General features: G+C 52.5%; 2 protein-coding genes across 5 annotated transcripts in view; one reads left to right on the forward strand and one right to left on the reverse strand.

Annotated features, from left to right (window-relative positions):
• The window catches only part of C25H8orf76 (chromosome 25 C8orf76 homolog), a 48,887-nt gene that overhangs the window by 23,897 nt on the left and 1,413 nt on the right, over nucleotides 1–23,577 (forward strand). For all 4 annotated transcript variants that reach the window (XM_032467606.1, XM_032467605.1, XM_032467603.1 and 1 more), the window contains exon 6: nucleotides 18,937–18,997. In XM_032467606.1, coding sequence (XP_032323497.1) covers nucleotides 18,937–18,997 — 61 coding nt within the window. The remainder of the gene's footprint in view (nucleotides 1–18,936; nucleotides 18,998–23,577) is intronic.
• On the reverse strand, nucleotides 55–16,918 carry FAM83A (family with sequence similarity 83 member A). The gene is made up of 4 exons (XM_006179740.2): nucleotides 15,420–16,918; nucleotides 9,409–9,576; nucleotides 7,910–8,034; nucleotides 55–3,413 (listed from the first exon to the last, which is right to left on the reverse strand). Exons 1-4 carry the CDS (start codon nucleotides 15,897–15,899, stop codon nucleotides 2,879–2,881), a joined length of 1,308 nt encoding a protein of 435 aa, XP_006179802.2. The 5' UTR covers nucleotides 15,900–16,918; the 3' UTR covers nucleotides 55–2,878.

Here is a 23,577-nt window from a genome sequence, read left to right on the forward strand (position 1 = left end):
GGGAGCCCGGGTCAAGGTGATGGGGTAAAGGTCATCCTGGGGTGTCTGGATGTCGGCCCCCCGTGGGCGTAAAGCTCCTTGACCCATCAGTTAGCACTCGTTGTGTCCGCGGACATCCAGGGTGGTGGTGGTAGGGTCCCAGCGGGCCTGCAAAGGTGCCCTTGGCCTCTTACAGTGCAGACGGGGTCAGGAAAGGTCAGTATCTGGTGAGGACCAAGTGAATGCCACAGATCATTTCCAGGAGAGGGAGGCCTGGGGGGCTTCTCTGGAGGGCAGGGTCGATCATTGCAATCCAAACTCCAGTCAGTCCTGGCTGATGACCCTGCAGTGGGTCACATGATCCCTGATCCCTGGTTTGGGGAATGCGTTTCCACCGTGCCCCCCACCCGAACACGACTATCATACGATTTCCTTCGTTCTCTCGCATTCTTCATGGTGGTGGTTCACGTGGTTGCCGCCGCCAGCTGACTGGTGTTCTGCAGGACAGATGTGAGTCTGGGTCTCTGCCTGCCGCTGGAAGGTCTGTGGCACATGGTGGCTTTCCACTGCTGTGGTCGAGCTTCACACTGCAGGAGAGACTCCACAGGTCTCAGGATGGCCCCCAGCAAGCAGGGCTGCCAGGGCAGTTGCAGGTGTTATTCCCGCCCAGAGCAGAATTAAAGCTGGGGCAAGACTAGGTTTATGAGGATTGAAAACTTGGTTAAGGACTTGCCTTGGCTTTCAGCCACTCCCTTGCCAGGTGTAAAACCCGCCTTGTCACCTGGTGGAAATGATGTCTTGAAACGAGAACCTGAGGCTCGGGGACCTGGGAAGTCTGGTCCTACAAAGGAATGGCCCAGCCTCACATTAGTGGGTCCTGAGATGTATCAGTCAGGCTAGGCTGGATCATGGTACAGTAAGAAACAGCCCCAAATCTCAGTGGCTTAAACAACAAAGGTTTATTTCTTTCTCTTACTGCTTATCCATTGTAGGTCAGCGAGGTAGGCATGTCCTGCTCATCACAGTCACTTAGGAAACTGGGCGGGCGGAGGGGGCTCCATCTTGAGGGAAAGTGATCTGCACCCAGGTGCTTGCACTAGAAGTTGACATATTGTAAACTGACTATACTTCAAAAAAAAAAAAAGTTTAAAAAAAAACCTGAAAGTAACCCTCAACACTTCTGCTCACATCCCACTGGCCAAAGCAAACGACACCTAACTTCCCAGCAGGCGGGGATCATGACTACATGACAAGGTGCCCAGAGTAGGAAAAACAATACTCGTGAATTGTAAGACGACTGCGGAGGGGAAACTGACTGGTGGAGAGGATGTGGGAGGAGGAGGGTTTATTCTGGCTGCAGGGTCCCCTCTCTACCCAGACGGAGCCAGATGTAGGGGTAGAGCTTGCCTCTGGAGTTCTTGGCACCCCAGCAAGCTTCACCTTCCCGAAGCTTTCTAATCAGGCTGCGAAATCCACAGCTCTGGTCGTCCTAACCTCAGCGCGGCGGGCAGCAGGAAGCCAGCAGCATCAGGACTGGGTTTAAAAAACCTCAGTAACCAAAGGGCTTTTGTTGCTGTTGTTGGACTTTCGGGGATTAAGGAGGAAAAGGGTGAAGTGAGGGCAGAAACACAATTTGGAAGAAAATGGAAGCAAAGACACCTCTTCCTCTGTCCAAAGTGTTGGACAAATGCAAACAGGGCGGGGCTGCAGGGAGATGCCATCTGCAGAGCATGACTTGGGAAGCCATGTGCGTCAGAATTCAGAGGCCACCAGGAGGAGGGACTGTCCTCCCAGCCTCCGCATCATAGGCAAAGCTTCTGAGCCGGAAAAGGGCAACCGACCTCCCCAAGCCAGGCTGGCTGATCCTCCTCTGTGCTCCCTGAGCATCCACTGTTTTTCTTATACCCAAGCTAGACTAGTTTCACCCCAGGAACAAACCGGATGTGCTGACCCTGAGAATGAAAGGATGACGGGGCTTCTGAGGGCGCAGCGGACGTGCTTCAGGATGTCAACAAGCCAGATAGAGGAGCCTAGATCTGGAGACGGCTGACTGCTGCTGGAGGCTACAAGGTCAATGCGGGACCCTCCCTGGTTCTTCAAGGCTGCCCAAGGTCCTGCTGTAGGGTCATTCCCAGATCTGACAACTCAAGCCCCTGGGACTCAGCCCAGACTCCAGGGACCTCCAGGCCAGCCCAAGGCTCTTTGAAGCAAACACCTGAGCTGTTAAACTGCCTTGTCCAACTCCATCGCCCAGATGCCTCGGCTTGCCCCACCCCTGGTGGCCACAATTCCAACCAGCCCCGCACAACTTACAGTGGCAGGTTCTGGGGCCTCATCCCTGATTCATCGGCTCCAGGGATACCCTAGTAGTATGTGGGGAGGAGGCGTTTTCCCTACTCCCAGCAACATCCAGAATGTCCCCACGCTCTCTCCTGAGTCTCTGCAGAGTGGACCATTTCTGGGCGCTGGGAAGAAGGAGTACCTTGATCATACCCACCCTCTGCCTCTCGGAGCCTCAGTTTCTCCACATGTAAAACGTGGGCTGCATCAACCCATTCTCACGTTACAGAGCTTTGGGAAATGTCACTACCAAAGCACTGGCTGCTCTTTGGGAGAAAGGGGCTCTATTTTCAAGATTTTGTCCTCTAGCTTCCTGCCCCCCCATCTCCCTGGAACCTTCTGGAATATGCTGCATAGGCCATACCAGAGAGGGGAGGCCAGGGAAGGGTAGGGATCGGCAAGTGAATGGTCTCAGGCCTGGGATTGTTGAAACAGAGGCAATGATTTCATTCAAGAGTCTTTAGTTTCAAGGGCAGCAGGTTCACAGATGCTAGTTGTTGAAGTGGGGTCCTTAGGCCAGAAAATCTGAGAATACAGGCCCACTGGAGGGAGGGACCCCTCAGAAATGAGGGGATGCCTGTAGAAAGGGCCTCCAGGTGTGGGCCACCCTGGGCACCAGGCCAAGCTGCTCGAGCTGCAGCCGCGTGGGCCTGTAGGCGTTGAGGTTGCTGTAGAGAGCGGGCAGGCCGTCGTGGGGCCTTGGGGAGAAGTGGGCCTGTGGGATCAGGGGCCCCCAAGGGCCGTGATGGGGCTGAAACCTGGGGGCAGGAGGTGGGTTGGGGGTCAGGGGGCTGCCGGGCCCTGAGGATGTGGACAGGCTCTGGTTCTGGGGGTTGCTGCCAGCAGACAGGCTGCTGAAGGGGTCAGAGGTCGTGCGGTCACTGGCGGAGCAGCTACTGCCACTGAGGCGGCCGGGCAGGGGGCTGGGGCCAGCGCTGGGCTGGAGGGGTGCAGACAGCCTGGGCGACTTGAGGCCCATCACGGGTTTGGAGGAGGCGTAGAGGTGGCGGAACTCCTCGTCAAACAGCTCCACCGCCTGGCCTGTGAACTTGGAGAGGATGTTCCGGTGCACGTGTCCGCAGAGCCAGGTAAAGCTGGAGGCAAGAGGGGAGAGAGCGAGGGGTGGGGATGTGAGGCCTCAGCCAGCCTTTTCTGGGGGTGGTGGGGGCTCCTGGCAAGCCTAGTAGGAAGGGGATTAACACACTGCCCACCGCTCCTCCATCCAGCTCCTTCAATCCTGGCCGAACCCCTGGGAGGGAGACATGGTTCTCCGCCTCTCCCAGACGGCAAAACTGAATCTCAGAGACCAGCAAATGTTTGCAGGTGAATAATTAAGATGCAGAGTGAATCTGGGCCTCAGGTCAGGATTCCCTCCTGGAGCTCAGATTTTGGCCCCAGAGAAGATCCGTGCAGAGGCACAAAGGGGCTCGGTGCCATCTGAATGCCAGTGTCCTCGACTCTGTGCTGACATGAGTCAGCCAGCCACTGGGGCCTTGGCAGCTTCACCTGTGACCTGCGGGACACCTGCTTCTTCTAACCAAATAGAGCGTGGGGCTGCCTCTTGTGAGGCAGGAGCTGTATTCTCATGAAAATCTAAAGGGTGTAGCCCAGTCTTCAGGCACTTGGACCCCGAAGGGGCAGGAGAGGGAGGGAGAATCCTCTGCTCTTTGGGGATGGAAAGGAGAACACAGGGCGAGCCCACAGAACCGGAAGGATGCTGCATCAGTGGGTTTGCCCTGGACATCCAAGGGAGGTCGCCCTCCATGTACACATCGTAAGTGGAAACAACGTGCTCGAGGTATTTGCATATTATCTTTTATGATTCCCTGATTTAAACAAATTCCTTTCTTTAAAAAAATTTTTTTAATGGAGGTACAGGACCTTGGGCTTGCTAAGCAAGTGCTCTACCACTGAGCTATTACCTTCCCCCCAAACAAATTCCTTTTATCTCTGATGAAAAACTCCCCTCATCACCCCACTCTCCCCAAAAGGCCCTTGAAAAAGCCTGGTGACGGCACAGAAGACCCACCAAAAGCATCAGGTTAGAGATTCCTGGGTCCCTAATAATGAGAACACAGGTGTGGGGAGCGATGGGGACAGGATGGCCAGAGAGGGGGCAGGGTGACAGTGGGGTACAGAAACGACTGTATCACGGGTCTCAGCCTTCAGCCTCCTGCCTTGCCACCAAAAGGCGGGCCCAGCCTCCGGAGTCCCTGTTCTGTGAGGCAGGGCGGGGCGCACACAAGGCTGGGGCAATGCTGGGAAGAACAACGAAGCTTTGTTTAAACCTCCCTCCCCGCCCAGGGGCCACCCGCGCACTCCAGAGATGTCCGCAGCCCAGGGGCCACCCGCACACTCCAGAGATGTCAGCAGCTGATGCTGAGCGTCTGGCCAGCCAGCTGACAGGGAAGGCAAGAACAGGGACAGCAGGACTCTTGGCAACAGTAAGCAGTCATTCACCCTCTGTTGTTTGGAATCGGGGTATATTAGACTAAGCAAATGCATGCTTCCTCAACGAAGCAGGGCCAAAAGTGCCTGGCAACTTCTCAGGCCCCCAGGCACCCCTGCGCTCCCCGCACCCCCACCTTCAGTGCCGATGAGTCCCTGGTGCGTCTCTGCAGCTCACCGGGTCGGGGGTGGGTCGGGGTGCCTTGCCCTCACGCCCTATGTGTTTATTCACCCTGTGCTGTAGCTTTCACACTTTTATCGCCTCCTATGGTAAGAAATGCATTTTATTTTAATTCTATTTTGGCCCCTAAGTACGTAGAATTGACTTAGTCAAAATCTTTGGCTCAAGACCCACTCTCATCATTGATCTGTGTATTCACGGCCATTTACGCCTATGTAGCTGTCTACTTCATTATTTATCTTCTGATAAGCACCTATGAACCCACCACCTAGGGCGAAAAACTAGCATCTTGACAATAACCAGCATCTAACCACATAGTTCCTCCTAGGAACTCATTTTCCAGTTTCCCCCCAAAAGAGGAGATCACCACCCGAAATCCTGTGCCATGGTTCTCATTCTTTCCTTTTTCTGTAATTATAATAGAAAGTTCTGGAAAGTACTGTCAGCCCTCCATGTACTCATGTTCTGCATCCGAGGATTCAACCAAACATGGGTGGAAAACTTTCAGAAAAAAATTTTCCCAGAAAGTTCCAAAAAACCAAACTAGAATTTGCTGCATGCTGGCAACTATTTACATAGCATTTATATTAGGTATGATAAGTGATCTAGAGATGATTTAAAGTTTACTGGAGGATGTGCATAGGTTATATGCAAATATTACACCATTTTATATAAGGCACTTGAGCATCCTTGGATTTGGGTATTTGTGGGGGATCCTGGAACCAATCTCCCACAGATGCTGAGGAACAATTGTAAATATTTCTATTTTAGTTGCTTATAACATATATATAATCTTTGGGGATTTTTTTTCACTGACATATTGCTAAGTTTATCCATGTTATCTCGTGTTGCTGTACTTCATTCGTTTTTGACTGCTGTATGATGTTCCCCTGGGGGCTATCTCATGGCTCACTTATCCGTTCTCTCATTGGTGGGCCCTGGGATTGCTTCTGTGGTTTTTCTGGGGTGACCAGTGCTTCTATGAACAGTCTTATACCTGCCTTCTACTGTACTGCGGACCAGTTTCTCTTGGAAATATACCTAGGCGTGGAATTGCTGGGCATAGCTAGGTGAATATTCACCCTCAGAGAAAATGCCAAACTTTCCAGAGTCACTGTACCGATTTGCAATCCCATCAGCTATGTAGAAATTTTTAAATCCACTATTTGTATCGTCAGTCTCCTTTATTCTTCTTTTCTGAAAAGGTATAAAATGGTAACTCATGCTAGCCCTGATTCGCGTTTTCCTGATCACTGAGGATGCTGAACGTCTTTTCATGTGTTTCCTCCTGGGTGAAGCGCCTGCTCTCACTTCTCGCCCACGCTTCCGCTATGCTGTTTTGCTGCTGTGAATGGTGGGAGTTCATTGTGATTTTTGACACTAATCTTGTCAGGGCATATGAAAACCTGTTCCGCCAGTTTATAATTTGACTTTTCACTTTCTTTAAGCTGTCTTTCAATGAACCAAAGTTCTTAATTGTAATATAGTCCGATTTAGCAATCTTTTAGTCAGTGCTTTTTTGTGTTCTGTTTAACACAGAGGGGTGTCTGTATTAAAGCACCCCAACACCCCTTAAAGCTTGTTTTTGACGTTTAAGTTCTTTTAATCTATTGAGAGGTGATTTTGTGTGTGTGTGTGTGTGTGTGTGTGTGTGTGTGTGTATGTGTATGAATTAGAATCCAATTTTTCATATGGAGAATTTTTTTTCCAGTTTCCTCTTTCTCCCACTGCTCTGACATGCCCTGTCAAGTGTGGCTTTGGTTTTGAGCTTTCTGTTCTGTTCCGTATGCCGGTTTGTCTGTCCCTCCCCCAGTGCCACATTGTCTGGAAACTGCAGTTCCACAGCAAGTCCTGATCTCTGGAGGGGTCAGTCCTCCCTGCCTATTGTTCTTCAGACTTATCTTGGCTGTTCTTGGAGAAATACATTTTACATCGTGACCTACTCACATTCACAAATACATACAGAACCCCACAACAAATTCCAGGACACCCCTTACCTCAGTGTGCTCTGATTGTTTATATTCTATACTACTTCATTTTTAAGAATTCTGGGCATCACCCACTAAATCAATTTCATGGACAGCAATGCACAGTTTGAAAAATTTTGTTCCTCTAGCCATACTGGATGCCAGAATGGTACAGAAAGCCGAGGGGTGGCAGTGGGGGCCAGGGCAGGAGTGGAGTCAGGGTCTAGTTAGAAGGCTAGGTTGATCTCATGCTGTTCCTCATGCTGTTCCAGCTGCCTGATTTTGCACCCCTGCCCCACCCCAACACCAATGTGGCGGCGCCCAGGCCTGCTCTGCTCAGCAGCCCCTCAGGACCAACCCTTCCAAATCTGGCCTCTCCCGTGGCCCTTCCCTCGGGGCTTTGCCAGGGCTAATAGCAACCCTTACTGAACACCTACTGTGTGCTAGGAGCTGCGCCACATGTTTTGTTGCAAATTTAATCTCATTGAACCATAAAGTGACCTGCAAGGGAAGGGACTGTTATCCCCATTTTACGGATGAGAAAACTGATGCTAACAAGAATTGAATTGCACAGTTTAAATGGGTGGACTACTTGGCATGTGAATTATATCTCAGTACATTTGTTATATTAGAATAACTAAATATTTTGAAAATAAAATGGAGCACACACACAACAAAACCAATTGCCTGGGTTTATAATCACACTGAGAGGTCTGACGAGGGAAACGGGCTTTTCTGTCCTATCACAATCTGAAGGGAAACCGAGGCACCTGGAACTCTCTCTCTGTCCAGGAAGGGCCCACATTTCCCCCTATTGCCCAGAATGGTCCTGCCTCCAGCCTCCTGCATGTGATGAAGCCCTAGCTCTGGGAACAGCAGGAGCCCCTGGGGAGCTGCTGGTGGGCACGTGGGCCTGAGCAGCTGGGGCTGGTCGGCACCCCGCTCAGCCTTGGCCTCCACAGAGCCTGGACAGAAGGGGAGGCCCAGCGCTTACCTGTACGATCCACACAGGACGTATCTCCAGTCCGAGATGATGAACTTCTCCTGGATTTGGCCGGCGAACTTCCTGCCTGACTTGGCACAGTACACCTCTCCTTCTACGCTCCGGATGGAAATGTTCTGTTGGAAGGGAGGGAAGGTATCCCTCACTAATTCTGTATTTATAGATACATGGTAGACTTTAAACAAAGCAGAACACAAAAGAAAGGCAAGGGCCTGGTGCTTACAGAGCCCTTGGTCTGGGCTTGCCTGGGCCACAGAGGTCTGGCAAGCACAGCCTTGCCCTGTAAGTGGCTTTAGTGACATGAGTCCCTGACTCCAAGCCCGTCAGAGGGAAGGTCCAGGGCAGCCAGAAGGGGAGACTTTGTGGATACCTCAGTGGATCCTAGACTGTCCTAAGAAAAGGTGTGACCACAACCCAAATCATGGCCTGTTTGTCCTTTTCCTCCCCAGAAGCACCCGCTGCCCAGCCCTCAAGCCGAAACACTCAGAAGGCTGGAGAACAGAAAGGGCAGGTGGAACACTGCTGGGGTCCTGTGGATGCCCGCTGGCGGCTGGGCAGGCTCGGGGGAGGGGATATCCAGGCCTCCAGCAGCTCCTCCCAGCCTCTCCATAAGCTCCATCAGATGGTGGGAGGAGGGCCACATCCCCCTGTCCCTGGGTGTGACGGGTGTGGGCCACGAAGGCAAGGCCTGCACTGTGGACCTGTTTTGATGGCCTCCTGCTGAGGACTTGTGGTCCAGGTAACATCAAGCAGGCCCCAGGGTCAGAGGACCTGAGTCCTCTGGCACCAGGAGGTGCCTAGGGCCAGCTGCATCTTGTCTGCTCAGAGCGGAAGGGAAGGAGGGGAGAGGAGAGCAGGGTCTCCCAGGGGCTGACCTGCCTGAGCTAGAGGTGGGTCACCAGGGAACCACCCATCAGCTGTGCAGCTGTGTCTGCTCCAGGAAGCTGCCCTTGAATTAGCTGCCCCAAATTTGCCGTGACTAAATGAACCCTCATCTCTGGGTATCTCTTCTCCTTGCCAGAAGGCAGTGAGGAGTTTGGTGAAGTGAGAGGATCAGCCTCCTGTTGGGGTCGTGGGGCCCTAAACACGTACCACACAGGTCCTGGGTGTTGCTCTGCCCTGGAAGTGCGTCCTCTGGGTCTCCTCAGCTGAGAGGAGAAAAGGCAGAGGTTGGGCCCCTTTATGCTTCCCAGCCCCCAATCAATCTATGTGAGATCAGAGGGCTGGGAGTGGGGGCCATGAAAGTCCGATCCTAAAACATCCTGCAGAATCCTCGCACCCTCTCTCCCTGTCACTGCATCTTGGAGGCTGTGTCTTCCTAATGGTGCAGCTACAGGTTGAGGGAGGGCCGTCTGACCTGCACTGGACATTGTTTGAGCAAGAAATCATCATTTGTGATGTGAAGCCATTGGGATGGGGCACCTGTTACCACAGCAGAACCTGTTCTCTCCCAACATAGAGGACCTCTTGGACTATCGTAGGGCCCCTACCTTGAGGTGACTGTCAGAGATCTGGGCTTTGTCACACATCTCCTGGAAGAGTGTCACACCTCCCTGGTCCAGGAGCACACAGACGAACACCCTGCGCTTGTTAGCTGCCTCTAGAATGTCACAGAAGATCTCCACATCTGTGAACACATCCATCAGGATGGCCAGGACCTGGGCCAGAGCAGAGTCAGACACCAGAAGAGTCAGGGCCAGGTGTTAGCTGGTTTCAGCCAAAGTTCCTAAGTCCCAGTGGGCCTGGGAGGGCTGTTCCCATGTGGCCGTGCTGGGGAGGGGGACGGTCTCGCAGGGCACGACTCAGGAAAGGGCCAAGAGCTGCTAGGGCCCCTGCCTCCATCCTGAACCCACATCTCCAGCCCACGACACACCCTCTGGCCTCTCCGCCCACTGTTGGAGTGGAGAGTGCGGAGGAGAAAGGAGAGAAAAGCAGAAAGAGGAGGCAGAGAAGAGCAGAGGAGACCAAGGGGAGGTGGCCGGGCAGATTCTGGTGGCACATTATCCAGAGAAGAGGTGGTTTTCTGGGAATAGTGAAGTTTGGCTCCAGCTGTGGTGCTGCTGAGACTAGCTGAGTGCCTTCGGACACGTCACTTATGCTCTCTGGTCTCAGTTTCTTTCCCTATAACACTGCGCAATTAAAGGGCATTAGGTGTCATGCAAGGTGGGTCTGTGAGCCCAGACAATATAAATGAAACACGTGTGAAAGTAAAGTACATAGTTAAAATACGACTATGACCATATGCATGTCCATGAGCAAGTGTGAATAATGTTAGAACAACACTGTGCAGAAATGTTGTTTTAACCCAGGTTATGGATGAGGATTAAAATTAGTGCCCACACCACTCTAGGCATAAAGAAGAAACAGCAGGGTCCTTGTTAGGGCCAGTCAGACGGACCAGCACAGCAGAATGAGGTTGGCTGAGAAGAAGGAGGCACTTGCCGTGACACTTAGCTGAAGAAGGAAGTTGGCTTGGAGGCACCGCCTGGCAGCCTGGCCCTGGGAACCTGGGGCTTCAGTGTGAGAGAGGGGCCCAGCGAGGGGCTCCTGGCCTGTGGCGCCAACCCACAGGCAGGGGTCATCCTATGGGGACCTCAGATCCCGGCTGAGACTCCCTCATGACCTGCCAGGCAGATGTAAGCTCCTCATGGGCTGGACATCCTCCTGCCTTAGGAAGGGCAGTGGGTGGGAGGGGAGAAGGGACTCGGGCCCTGGTGAGGCCGCCAACCCTGTTGGGCTAGTTTGGGGGGCACTTAGCACCCCCTGCCCCACTTTGTGCTTCACTGCTACTCCCTCTTCCTCTCCTCTGTGCTGTTGCTCCTTTTCTTGAACTTGCATTTGGTGGATGAGTAATAACAGTGGCAACTATTTCTTGAACGTTTAATCTCAGCCATGTTTTGTCTCCTGTAACCTTCACAACACTGTTACCCTGGCTTCCCAGGTGAGGAGCAAAGGGGACAGAGGTCTTAAGTAACTTTCCTAACACTACATGGCTAGAATGTAGGGGAGATGCTCCAGACCCGAGCCTGGAGCCACGCTCCCACTCAGTCTACAGCAGGCCCAAGAGAGGGACTCTGCTGTCTGTATACAGTGGACACAGCCTGTCCCTCCTCTGCTGGTGGGTTAGGGATGGGCCAGGGAAGGACAGTCAAGCCCTGGGGGGTTGGGAGACCCCAGAGCAGAGCTCAAAGAGAATGTGGACAGAGAAAGAGAATGGGGCCCAGGTGGACCCTCCACCATCACCTGTCTGCTGACCACAGGGCAATGGGGCCAACCGCCCTTGAAGAGGCAGCTGTGGGAGGACCACTCCCCTCCCAGCCACATGCCCACACCTGTTTGTGTCGCCTCTGTCCTCACCTGATGCTCCCCTTCCCAATGGCCCGATCTGGAGTGGTGACATTTGCCAGACCCGAGCCCTGGGTATCCAGAGGCAGAGAGGGACCTACTCTAAGGAGCTCCTCGGGAGGGGAAGCAGGCCTGTCACAGATCCCAGGAGGATAGTGGGGGGCATGGAGCTTGTCCTTTGTTCAGCTGCTGCCAGGGCAGGGGCTCAGCCTGAAAAGGTGGTCCCTGACACCTAGGGGTGGGGGTATGGAGCTTCTTTGGACCCTTCTCACAGCTCCCCACCACCTCCTCAGCATGCCCCCCCCATCTTCCCCACCAGCCTCCCAGGGAGTGGATTAGAGTTTTCTTCTCTGCAGTGAATCTGCAGTGTGCTGTTTGTTGAAAGAAAGGGAGACGGTGCGGGGACCGAGCAGGGACAAGGGCCTTGCCTGCTAAAATTCTCCGACTTCTTGGTCTCAGGACCCCTTTACACTCTTAAAAAGTTACTGAGGCTTCCAGAGGGCTTTGGTTTGTGTGGATTAGAACTACTAGTACTCGTCGTATTAGAAACTTAAACTGAGAAAAATTTTAAATGTCTATTAGTTATTTAAGAATAACTAGTTTTTGTTACTTAAAAATATTAAATCCATCACATGTTAACATAAATAACAATTTTAAAGCAAAAAAAAAAAGATACTTTCCAAAACAACAACAAAATGTAGTGAGCAGCATGCCATTGTTTTACAGTTTTGCAAATCCCTGTGGTGTCTGGCTTAACAGGAGACAGCTGGTTCTCGCACCTGCTCCCGCAGCAATCTGTTGTGATGCGCTGTTTGGGAGGAAGTCTAGGAAGGTAATCTAGCTTCACACAGATAAGTGATCAGAAAGGGCAGGACATCACAGCCCCACTGGAAGGTCTCGGGACCCTCAGGGGCCCTCGACCATACTTGGAGGGTAGATGAATCCCGTTTCGTTTTCTGTATTTTATGATGCCCTGACATCCCAGGGCCAGGTGATTCCTACAGGTAACTAACTCCTGGTCTAGGAGCAGCTCTCAAACGCAAAGCAGGCAACCCAGAGCCTGTGTCCTAACTGCCTCCTTTATCTAAGGCTCCTGCCTCAAGACAGTACTCCCCCTGCATGCCCTAAATCACTCCAGTGCCAGGTACCACCTGTGGCCCAGAGCCTGCTGGAATTGTTCAAACCAGCCCATCCTAAACTGTTAACCTGGCCCTGCCTTACTTTTCCTGCAAAACCACAATAAAGCCTTTTGCTCATGTATCCCCGACTCCTCCTGCCTCCTGATGGCCCCTGGTGCTCCCTGTGTGGCCCTGTATGGTGTGCAGTGCCTCCTGCTTCTAGGGCACTGGGAGTAAAACCCCTTCCTTCAAGACAAGTCACCTCCACATCTGTCTGCACGTCTCCCTAGTCTCCCTGCCTCTGGGGCATCCAGCCCTCTCACACCTCTTGACCTTTGCATTTGATACTCCCTAGGCCTGGAATTCCTTTCCCTCCCCTCTCTGCCCGGCAAACTCTTACTCAGCCTTTGAGACTCAGAAGCCACCTCTTCTGTGAAGCCTGCTTTAGTCACCTTCCAGGCACCAGGGGTTGCTCAAGCCCAGGGCCGCCACCCACCAGTGTCATCTCCTCTCCCCGCCTCTCCCCTCAGGGCAGGCAGCCTGAGGGAGGGAGGGACGGCTCTTGTTTGCTCCACCATCCTGGGTGCAGGGCCTGGCCAGTGAATTAGGCTTTGTGGAGTAAAGGAATGAGCAGGAAGGGAAAGAGGGAGCACTCCTGCTCCTTAGGGAGTGGAAACGGCTCTGGGAAACACTTAGCAGGCTGGCTCTGTCTGTTCCCCTCTCTTCTCTCCGGGTAGGGGCGGCGGGCATTGAAGCCATTGGAGAGGGAGACACAAACCCTTTTCCCCTTCTCAACACCTCTCTGTGGACACAGCCTACTTCCATGGACAGTCTGTGGCTGGGGGTCCAGCCCTCTGGCATCTCCATGAGAACAGGTCACTGATCACTTCTGTGTGTGTGTTGTGTGTGTTGTGTGTGTTGTGTGTGTGTGTATGTGTGTGTGTTTCGTATGGAGTGATATCACAAACTGCTTGCAGGGGACTGACGGGTAACAAAATGGGTGAAACTCATCTGGGCCTGGGACAAGAGGACTGCGGCAAAGGGACCCACCCAAAGAAGTGGAAACAGCTCAGTGCCGACAGAGCCAGCTCTTCCTACCTGCTAAGAGGAGCTGGAAATTCTTACTTGTAGGTAAAATCTTCTGATTTTCAAGTGTCATCCTAAAATCATATTGTGTTGATAAGAGAGAGACAGGAGCAGGCCTCAGGGCCACCGAGGGGAAGAGAGGGAAGCAAGCCTTGCTGGTGGCAGTGGGGCAGGAGAGGGACTCAGCCAGGGGACGGTGGTTCACAAGCCCTAACCTGGCTTCCCTCCAGGGAGTCCCACTCACCCTTCGGGCTGCAGCTGCAGTTGAGAATTTCCCCATCACCACTGGTGCCCGCCCCGCAGGAGGGCACGGACCTCAGCAGAGAGAGACCAGAGGTAGCGTGTTTAGGAACAGACCCTTGGAACTGGAAGGGTCCTTAGTCCTGCGTGGAATCTGGGGCCCGGGGAGGTCAAGGGACTTGCCCTGGGTCATGCAGCCCACCCCAGGTGCCCCAGGTAGGGTGGGAACTCCTGGCCACCTGCCTGGGCCCGTCTGTCAACTCCTAACCCCTCCCTGTCAGGGAAACGTGAAACACTGCTCTGAAGCAGCCCAGCGACATGAAAAGCCCATGCTCCACCCCTTGTTACCTTCTATTTTATTTTCCAGAACTCTGCTCCCTCCCACCTGCTCCGAGCACAGCCTCCCCACCTGTGGCGGCTTCTTCAGGAGCCATAAGATTTCACACAGTACTGGACTTGAGAGGGGATTCCGTCATGAGAGTGGGATCTTAGCAGAAAATAAGCTTAAATATCGGTTTGTTCTTTTTTGAGCTCTTTTAAATGTAACAAAATAGATAATTTTAGTGATGAGAGAGACTCTTTAGATGGCAAATTTCTTTCCTAACCCCCGCCCTGCTGCAGCTTTGGGACTGGGGAGGGACACCCATATCCCTGAGCCGAATAGTCATTTTGTGCATCTGGGGTGGAGCGATCTGGGGTCCCTGCTCCACTCCCCAGGTGATGGCAGGCAGCACTTACGACCTTGCAATTCCAGGAGCATCCGGAGGACTCCTGACCAAGTACCAGTCTTGTGCTGGATACTCCTGACCAAGTACCAGTCTTGTGCTGGAAACTTCTGACCAAGTACTAGTCTTGTGCTGGAAACTCTGCTCTGGACCTGAAGGATTGTTCTTCTTCTAAAGTCACTTATTACAATGTAAACACTCTGGGGAGGGCTCCTCTGCTTCTGCCTGATCATGGCTGGATTCTGGTGCAGAACAGTCATTTGTAGGCCAATAGGTCTAAGCCCAGTCTGGGAGGAAAAGGGACAAGTTTACGTCCAGGAGGAGTAGCCCCTACATTTAGAAGCATCAAAGTGAGGTGCTTCGCCTAGCCTCGGGAACCCAAGAAAGGCTTCCTGAGAATGGGACATCGGTGCTGGGTTCTGACAAGGAGTAGGTAATAGGGGAAAAGCAATGGGGGTGATGGGGTCCCAGGCAAAGGGTACAGCATGTGCAAAGGCCTCAAGACAGAGCCTGGTGGGTTTAAGAATATGTAGGTCCCCCAGGATTGAGTGGCAGGAGGTGGGAGAGGAGCTGGAGAGGTTGTGAGCCCTCCTACAGAATCTTCTCTTCCCACTGGAGGCAAGTGGGAGCCACTGAAGGCTCTAAGCAGGGAAGGAACCAAGTTAGATTTGAAGTATAGAAAAGGCGTCTATAGCAGCTTGGAGACTAGGGGGTTGGGGATCCAGATGGAAGAGGAGGGTCAGACGGGAAGCTATTGCAGGAGTTCCAGTGGTGGGTGGCGGTGACCTGGACCCAGATTGTGACAAGTGGGATCAGGAAGTCAGTGATCTAGGGCAAGACAGAGGGTAACACCCCTGGTTCCATCCTAATCTCAGTCCCCTGGACTCCGTCCCTTAGAGCAGGACGCAGCCCTCTCTCCTCTCCTCCACCAGCCCCGTTCCTGCCCACCTGCCTGTGGCCGGGAGACCCAGGCTCCACCCTCGCTACCTGGCTGGTCCGGGTGATGCAGCGGCGGATGAGGTCTCTGATGTTGTTGTGCTTGTCTGTCTGGAAGTACACGGTGGCGCTGGACTTTTCCTTCAGGTAGGGCTTCTCAGCTGAGGCCCAGGTGTGCAGCAGGGTCTGCTCGCTGCCCTCCGAGGCCACGGGGAAATAGGTACCTGACTGCAGGGAGCAGGAGTCTAGTCCCTTGGAGCCTGCCTCGGCCCCTCCCAGGGGCTCCGGGGCACAGGGGGGCTCCTTAGTCTGGGCCTGGATGTACTGGGCCTCCACCGAGGACAAGAAGTCCACCTCCCCTTCCTGGCTGAGCGCCTGCCAGTAGGCCTCGGGACCCCCATCCAAGAGGGCATCTGTGGCCAGCCGGGCACTCTCATTGTCGTTGAAGTCAGCCCTGGCCGGCTGGACCCACTGGCTCTTGACATCTTCCAGGCGTTTCCGGATCTTGCCCAGGTGCCTTGCCTGGCTCATGCTGCGCCGTCCCTGAGTCGTGGGGGAGTGGCGGGTACCTGAGCTCTTCCCGATGTCAGGGGCAAGCAGGCCACACCGCACAGGAGGAGCAGGGCTCCTGGCACTTCTGGAAAGCACTCGCTCTTAGAACCAGTGTGCAGCCAGCGGCCAGGAGTGCCTGCTCAGAGGAAGTGACTTACCACTGTCCCGAGCAATGCTTCACAGGGATCCACAGCCAGGGGTTGGCTTATCTCTGAGCGACACCCGCCCTGCCCGCAGGCCAGGAGGGCTGGCTCAGTCACGCCTGGGCACACTCAGCCCTGAGAGATTTCCTCTCCTCCCAGCAGCCGGGGAAGCCCAGGTGAGCTGGCTTTCCAGCCTGAGGTGCAATTCTCCCGAGACCCTCAGCCTTATTTACAAGGCAGGTGGGCTCTCCCAGCACCATCCCCTGTGTGCTCCTCAGTTCAGAGGCTGATTGGTTCAAAGACAAGCATTTCCCTGTCGGGCCTCTGAGATAGGCCATCCATCCTGTCCCTGTGTGAGGAGAGAGAGCTGGATTTCTGCCAGGCAGAACTGTTGATCAGGTGTTCCCTCTTCTCTTGGTAACACCTCCAGTTCCCAGCCTTCCCTGTCCTCTGGAAAAGCCTTCTGTCCCACCTCTCTCCTGTCTTGTGCTTGTCACGGTCATGCTTGAACAGAGCCCCCACGGAGGTTCCAGTGCAGGGGCCAGCACTGATCTGTTGGAAGCAGCTGCTTTGGAATACTGTCTTGAGAAGAATCTGCGATATGTCAGGGCCCGTGGATAGATGGATGGGATCAGTCTGTCTCGGTGTTGGAGGGGCAGGTGGCCGCAGGCATGTTTGAAGTATGCAAACTGCCAGAACAGAGCAGGGGGCCGTTCCATGTCAATGAAATGCAATCTAGAGTCCAGACTGTCTTTATTTGGGCTCTTCCAGAAACAGACTGCGAGACTAGGATTTGAGTACACGTGGCTAATTGGGAGGTGACCCCAAGAAGCACTGGAAGGGGAGCAGAGGAGTGAGACAGGAACGGAGGGAGCCTCGTAGGGTGTGTTAAGGAGCAGGTCACCTTTGTGGACATCCAGGGCTTATGGACATCAGTGGGGACATCTGGGGTCCAGTCCTACTGGACCTCTAGGAGCTGGTACAGAATACATCTCAGTTTTCCTACCCAAAGAATGAGAGAGCTGCGGAATTTATCTACCAGCCTCATTGATCTTTGGTGCAGGGCTGCCCCGTTAAATCCCCAGCCCTGCCGGCCTGCCCTGTGGGCTCACCAAGCACTGCCCTGAAACCTCAGAAAGCCCTCCGGCTGAACATCACAGGCACGCCCAGGAGGAGACTGTTGGAGCAGTGGGTGTGCATAAGGTAAAAGAAGGGCCCCGACAATCTGCGATGAGAGCGATGCCAGGACACCAGGATTGTGTGGTCTTTGAACAGCTGGCACGTGGTAAGAGCCAAGTGTCTCTCTGGGCCATATCTTTCTACTCTTTGGAGGAAAATACTATAAGCATCAGTAACCGCACTGAAATGTGGCTCAGAAGGCTCTGTCCAGGAGTGGAGCTGTGTTTTTAAAAGCACAGTCCAAGGAAGAGAAAAGGGATTTAAAAGGAATTTCTTCTCTTTTGTAGGATATTGAAGGAATCTGATTCATGACCTTGCGCTGCTGTCGCCTTATTCCATTTCATCACCTCCTCACAGTCCCAGGAACCTTGTTGAGGAAAAACCTAATACACTCTCCTTCCCTGGTGCCCCTGGCTCCATGCCCTCTCCCTTCTGCCAGCTGCTTCTTATGCAGATTGACTTAACCTCTTTCCCACACTCTCCACCCTTCCCTCCTCGCCATCTCCTCTGTGTCCTCCTCAACGCCTTCTCCAATCTGTGTCGCCGAATCCAGTCTCCTGTCTGAGGAGGAGGTAATAATCCAGGCGATTTGTTCTGGTTCACTCCAGGGCTCAAAAGCTGTCGGTGGCTCTCAGTTGCCTGTCACGTTAAGTACCAAGTCCTGAGCCCCTGCCCGTTTGTGATGGGTGTGAACGTTGCAGCCTGACCCTCCTACACTTGGCCAGCACTGCGTGCTCCCTGCATGCTGGCTAGCTGTGCTAAGGGACACAAGGATGACTAGACCTTGTGTCACAGATGAGGAAAGCAAGCTTCAGAGAAGCTGAGTAACCTGCCCGAGATGACACAGCTAGTAAGTGGCAGAGCCCCGCACGGTCACACCAAAGCCCAAAGCCCATGCGCTTTCCACTGAGCCGAGCTTCACTCTCCCTCCCCTGCCCCTGTGCCTTTCCACTCTCTGAACAATCCAAGCAGGTGGGATGGTTCCAGAATGTGTGTAAGGGAGAAGGAAAGTGGGTGGGTGTTCTGGGGCTCTCCCTTCACCTGGGCCTAATTCTCTTTGTTAGGTGAATAAATGATGGTGGGTCCCCCTGAGACAGAGTCAGGCCTCCATGGCCTGTGGGGACCGTGTTCACCTGTCCATTGCACAGGCAGCTCTCATTTTTTAGCTATAGATCAGTGACAGAGTATGTACCTAGCATGCACAAGGTTCCGGGTTCAATTCCCAGTACCTCCATTAAAAAAAAATTAATTAATTAAAATACCAAATTACCTCCCCCCAAAAGACAAAAATTAAACAAAAAATCTTTGAGTGGAATTTTCCCCTCTAAAGCTGCTGTAGGAAAAAGAGCCCTTCTTCTCCTGTCCCCAGCTCCCTGCCCTCACACAGACCCCAGAGATTCTATCAATCCTTTAGAACAGCCTGCAAATACACTCTATGTGTGTCGTCACATCTCCTGTTAGCAGATGAGTGGTGACGGAGTTTCCTGAGAATCCCATTTATCTAGGGCAATGGTTCTCCACTCTGGAGATATTTTTGGTTGTCACAACTCAGAAGAATAGGGTGGTATGTGTGATGCACGAGATCCTAGGTTCAATCCCCAGTACCTCCTCTAAAAATAAAATAAATTAACAAACCTAATTAATCAAAGACATATAACCTGAATTTTGACTGTTTTTTAAAAATTGTTTTTTAGGTGATCCCACACAGAGGAAGCCATCAGGCAAATCCAGACTATGAGACATTCCATGAGACAGGTAAGGGAGACGGAGGGAGAGGATGTCCCCAGGGGGCCCGGGAGGGAGGGGACAATCCCATTATAAATGCCCTGCAGCAGGTCACAGCCCTGCCACGTTTCTGTAAAGGCACAGAGAGGTTACGTAAATCCTTCAAGGGCCCAGTGGCTGAGCCTGGATTGAGTTTGTCTCCAAAGACCTTACTCCTATCTGCACCCATGTTCTGTACTTGCTGGTTTAAGTGAAAAATCTCCTCCTTCAGACTGTGAGCAATTTGGGGTGGGGGCTAGGGGACAGGCAAGGCCGACTAGCTTCCTGGCCCCCCCAGCACCTATCCCACCTTGGGGCTGCCACATAGCAGCCATTCAGTCGATGTTTGTTAGGTGAAGAAATGGCTCAGAGCTCCTGGGGCAGAGGCCAGCTTGCACCGGCAGAAGGTCCCCAGGTAGGATTCCAGAGCTCGTCTGTGGGGTGACCAGGGGCTGAGAGCCTGGGCTGTGGGCCCTGGAGAAACGGGGTACCTGTTTGACCTCAAGGAGCAGCTGTCACCCCGTCCCTGCCACATCCCCATCAAGGCCTGCAGCAGCATGAAAATTGTACAGTCTCATTACCCAGTGACCCAAGAAGTGCAATTAAGTTGAAAACTAGTTGGCATATAATTAGACGGGTAAATAGCTCCCTGTCAACACCAATCAATCCATTCTGCATGTAATCAGCTCAGCGCAGGCAGGCAAGGGGCTGGCACCGCTGCTGCCTCTGCTGGTCAGTGAGGGCGGAGGGTGGGAGCAGAAATGGGCCAGGTGTCCAGCCAGGCACCCTGAACCCCACCCACCCACCCCAGGTCCTTCCACAACTGCTTTTCAGGGGAAAAGCCCCGCTGGGCCCGTTCTCAGTCAGTCCACCCTCAGCACCCAGCAAAGCCACAGCTGAATTCTCTGGGGCTCAAGGCTGCAAAGTCCCTTTGCTCTCTCCAGTTTCCTACTTTTGAGTTCCCAGTCCTCTGCTCAAGATTTGGGATATGCATAAAAAACATGGCAGTTCCCTTTTTCTGGCTGGTAAATTTGTGGAAGTGTTTAAAAAAATTAAGGTATAACTTAGATGTAGTAATTTACCCTTGTTACTGTACAGCTGTATGAGTTTTGAGGAATGTATGAAATTGTGTAACTGCAACCAAGCAGGGCCCTATGGGGCCTTCCTACGACAGACCCCCACCCCATGTCTTCTGCCTGCCTCTTACTTGTAAAAAAATCTAAGCTTCCTAGGCCTTCCTCGAGTTCCAAAGAATAAATTTAATCAGGGAAGTGAGAAAACACAGAAGCAAAGGAAAACAACCAAGCAAGACAAAAGAGTAACTGTTTAGCCATTAAAAAAAGTCAAGGACCTTTAGCTCCTCCTCAAGGGCTACAGATAATATTCTGAGCCATGTCCTTTTATAAGAAACTGCCAAACAATTTCCTAAAGTCCGGTACCATCTTGTGTGCCAATCAGACATGTAGGCGACTTCCGGTAGCTCTGCATCTTAGTCAGTGCATAGACTTCACAAAATGACAGATCCACTGCTGGTGGCAGCGGGGCCAGCCACAGAATTTGTGGGGCCCAATGCAAAATGAAAAACTGAGGCCCCTTGTTTAAAACAAAAGGAAAAAGTGTGATGAATGGTACAAAAACAGAAAACTTTTTCCTTTCTTCTGTAGTCTTTCTCTCATCTTCTCATGGTGTTTTTTTAATTTGCTATTTAATGTTTTTAAGTTAAAAAAATCAAAATGTAATATTATTAACATGACCTTTATCATTCATCTTTATTATTGTACAATGCCATTTTAAATGCAAATAGGAGAGATTTAATTTGTGTGCAAAATAATTGAAATTACACAGTCTCTATTTCATTTGTACACATGTGTGTGTTTTGTTCTTACCAGAAAGTGGAAGAGCTTCAGGTTGCCAAGTGGTCAAAACCTGGCCAAGGGGGCCGTTGTGCTGGCGGGGGGAATCAGAAGGACCCTCCCTCCAGGCTGGGCTGGGAAACTCTTCTGTCTCTTTTCTTTTGAAAATAACTCTTTGGGCTTTGCCTTTTGTTTTGTAATATTAAACATTCATTATAAAAATTTGGGGAAAACAAACAAAAATTTAAAAAAGGAGTTAAAATGAAAGAAAAAAAATCAAACATCTTCCACAGCCACACCACTAGACAGCAGAACATTTAATTTTAATTGGCAGCTGCGCAGATTAGATCCCTCAGAACCCTCTGTAACCTCCCTCTTGCATGCTTTCCCATGGCATCTGGGAAGCTCAGAACTCCTTTTCCCAGGCCTCTGCATGGGACCCAGGCTCTGACAGGCAGGAGCATCCCCACAAGACTTGGAAGGCACTGTGAGCACCCTGGGCAGGCCCCCCTCAGGGAGCTGGTTCTTCTGCAGCAGCAGTGCGGGCCAACATGAACGCTGAACCACGGAATCGGTGGTGGAGAGCCGCGGCAGCAGGAAGGCTTCCGCTGGAACACACGGGCATCTTCCTGGCTGGTTGTTCGTGCCTCTGTGGCATCCAAGTGTGGTTCCCTGAACCTCCTGGAAATTGTAGTAATTGAATACTCTGCAACAAGTTGAACTGAATACTCTGCATCAAATCCCTTTCCACATAAACAGCTAGAGTGGATTCTGCCGTCTGCAATGAACAACTCGACCTCTGGGTCTCAGCTTAACTCTCATTGCCTCCTTCATAGTACTGAGCTCAGTGTGGAATTGCCTTGTTCATGTGTCTGTTTCCCTACTTAGAGTCTCTTAATGAGGAGGAACCAATTCTGCCTTGTTCACTACCTTGATCCCAGTGGCTATCCCACGGTAGCACTTGGTAGATACCTGTTGTGTGAAATAAATGGTCACCTCCAGCACCCCCTACCCCAGGGGAGAGCAGAGACACCAGCCTCAGCTGCTTCTGTGGCCCAGGCGGGTTGTATTGCCTCTACCTGGACACCTGCACCCTCCACCCCCACCCCCACTGGCTGATTGCCTCTTTTTGCAGAGAAACGCATTGTTCTCGAAGATTCCCCCTTGCACACCTCTTTGGCTCTAGTGACTTAAAAAGATTGTAAGGATTAATCAGCTCACTGGCCAACTCCCTGCTTCCCTTCAATGAGCAAAGACTTGCTTTGTGGGGTGTGTGTCTGTGTGTGATAGTTGGGGACAGATTTCTGAATAGAATAAGACCCAAAGACTCAGGAGAGCAAATATTATAGCATGTGCAACGTGCTGAAGGTGGCCTGGACCTACCAGTAAATGCCTCTTTGGAATCAGACTTTCTCCCTTTGGCCATCAGACTGTCATCAACTAAATTAGCTGAAATCTCTAAGCTTTAAATTATGGGCCAGATAATGCAACTTTGCCACAATGTAGTTGTGCAATTTCAGACACAAACACTATGTTTGAAATACAGGTGCGGGAAGAGATTTTAGTGATATGATTTGAAAGGATTCCTGTGTAAGCCGCCTAGCCCCTGAATGCTTGGCTGCTTCTCGTAGGAACCATGACGCCCATCAGCTCTGTGATGAAGGGGACCTCATGGCTCCACGCCCCAGCACTGCCCGGGACACCAGGACACACACTGTGACCTCTGCCATTGCCATTACACCTGTTGGAACTGCGGGCAAAAATCACTGCCGTGTTCCAGGTCTGAACCTGGGCAGGCTGCCCCAGGGCTGCCAGGACCACACCTACCATCTCCTGTCTCACCTGTCAGGAGGGGGTGGAGTGGGAGGGTCTTGAGAGGTGAGTGTGGTAACCCTTTCCTCTCCTCTGGTGAGGGGACCTCACTGTCCTCCCACCCCATAAGTGGAGCAAGTGCCAGGAGCCTGAATGTGTTTCTGGCCAGTTCGTGGAAAGGCTCACTTGGTTACTGAAATCAGAGCCTGCACATCTTTGGAACTAGGAACTAGGTCTCCAATCAGACTGCGATTTGGGGATCTAGAAATGAACCAAATGCAGTGCCTGCCCTCAAGGAAAGACTAGCATGTACAGGAGAAGGTGAGAAGCCTCTTCTGTCATCATTAAATGCTCATGGGTCCACCGTGGGCTCTGCACAGCCTGTGGCATGACCCCTGCTGTGGTGGGGCCCAGAGTCCAGTGGGAAAGATGGCACATGAGGAGCCATGATGTTGAACTGGGATGAGTGTTCGGGTCAGGGGAGCAAGAGCCATGGGAATACAGAGCGTGGAGGCTGACCTGGCCCGGGCATCAGGCCTCTCTGTGGTCACAACAGGTGGGAGGAATTAGCCGGGGCAGGCGGCAGGAGGAAGGGGGTCCCCAGGAGTGTAGAGGTTGAGTTATGTGCTAGGGGTGGTGGTGAGGAGTGGGGAGAGTTAGGGTGGGGGTGGGAGGGCGCAGGAGCACTTTGGCCTTTGTCTCATGGACGGTGGGAGCTACAGAAGCTGTTGAGCAGGACACAGATGAGGCCAGACAAGTGTTTGTAAGGGCTGCCTCTGGCCCAGTGTGGAGAAGAGCACAGCCCTCCAGGCACATCCGGGCTGGCAGGGGCGAGGCCTCCCTCCTTCTGGGTGCTCTGTCAGCACGGCTCAGAGCTATGACTCTTGGACGCTTCCAGCAACATGC

Source organism: Camelus ferus, chromosome 25 (assembly GCF_009834535.1).
Source record: "Camelus ferus isolate YT-003-E chromosome 25, BCGSAC_Cfer_1.0, whole genome shotgun sequence".
NCBI classification, from domain to species: domain Eukaryota; kingdom Metazoa; phylum Chordata; class Mammalia; order Artiodactyla; family Camelidae; genus Camelus; species Camelus ferus.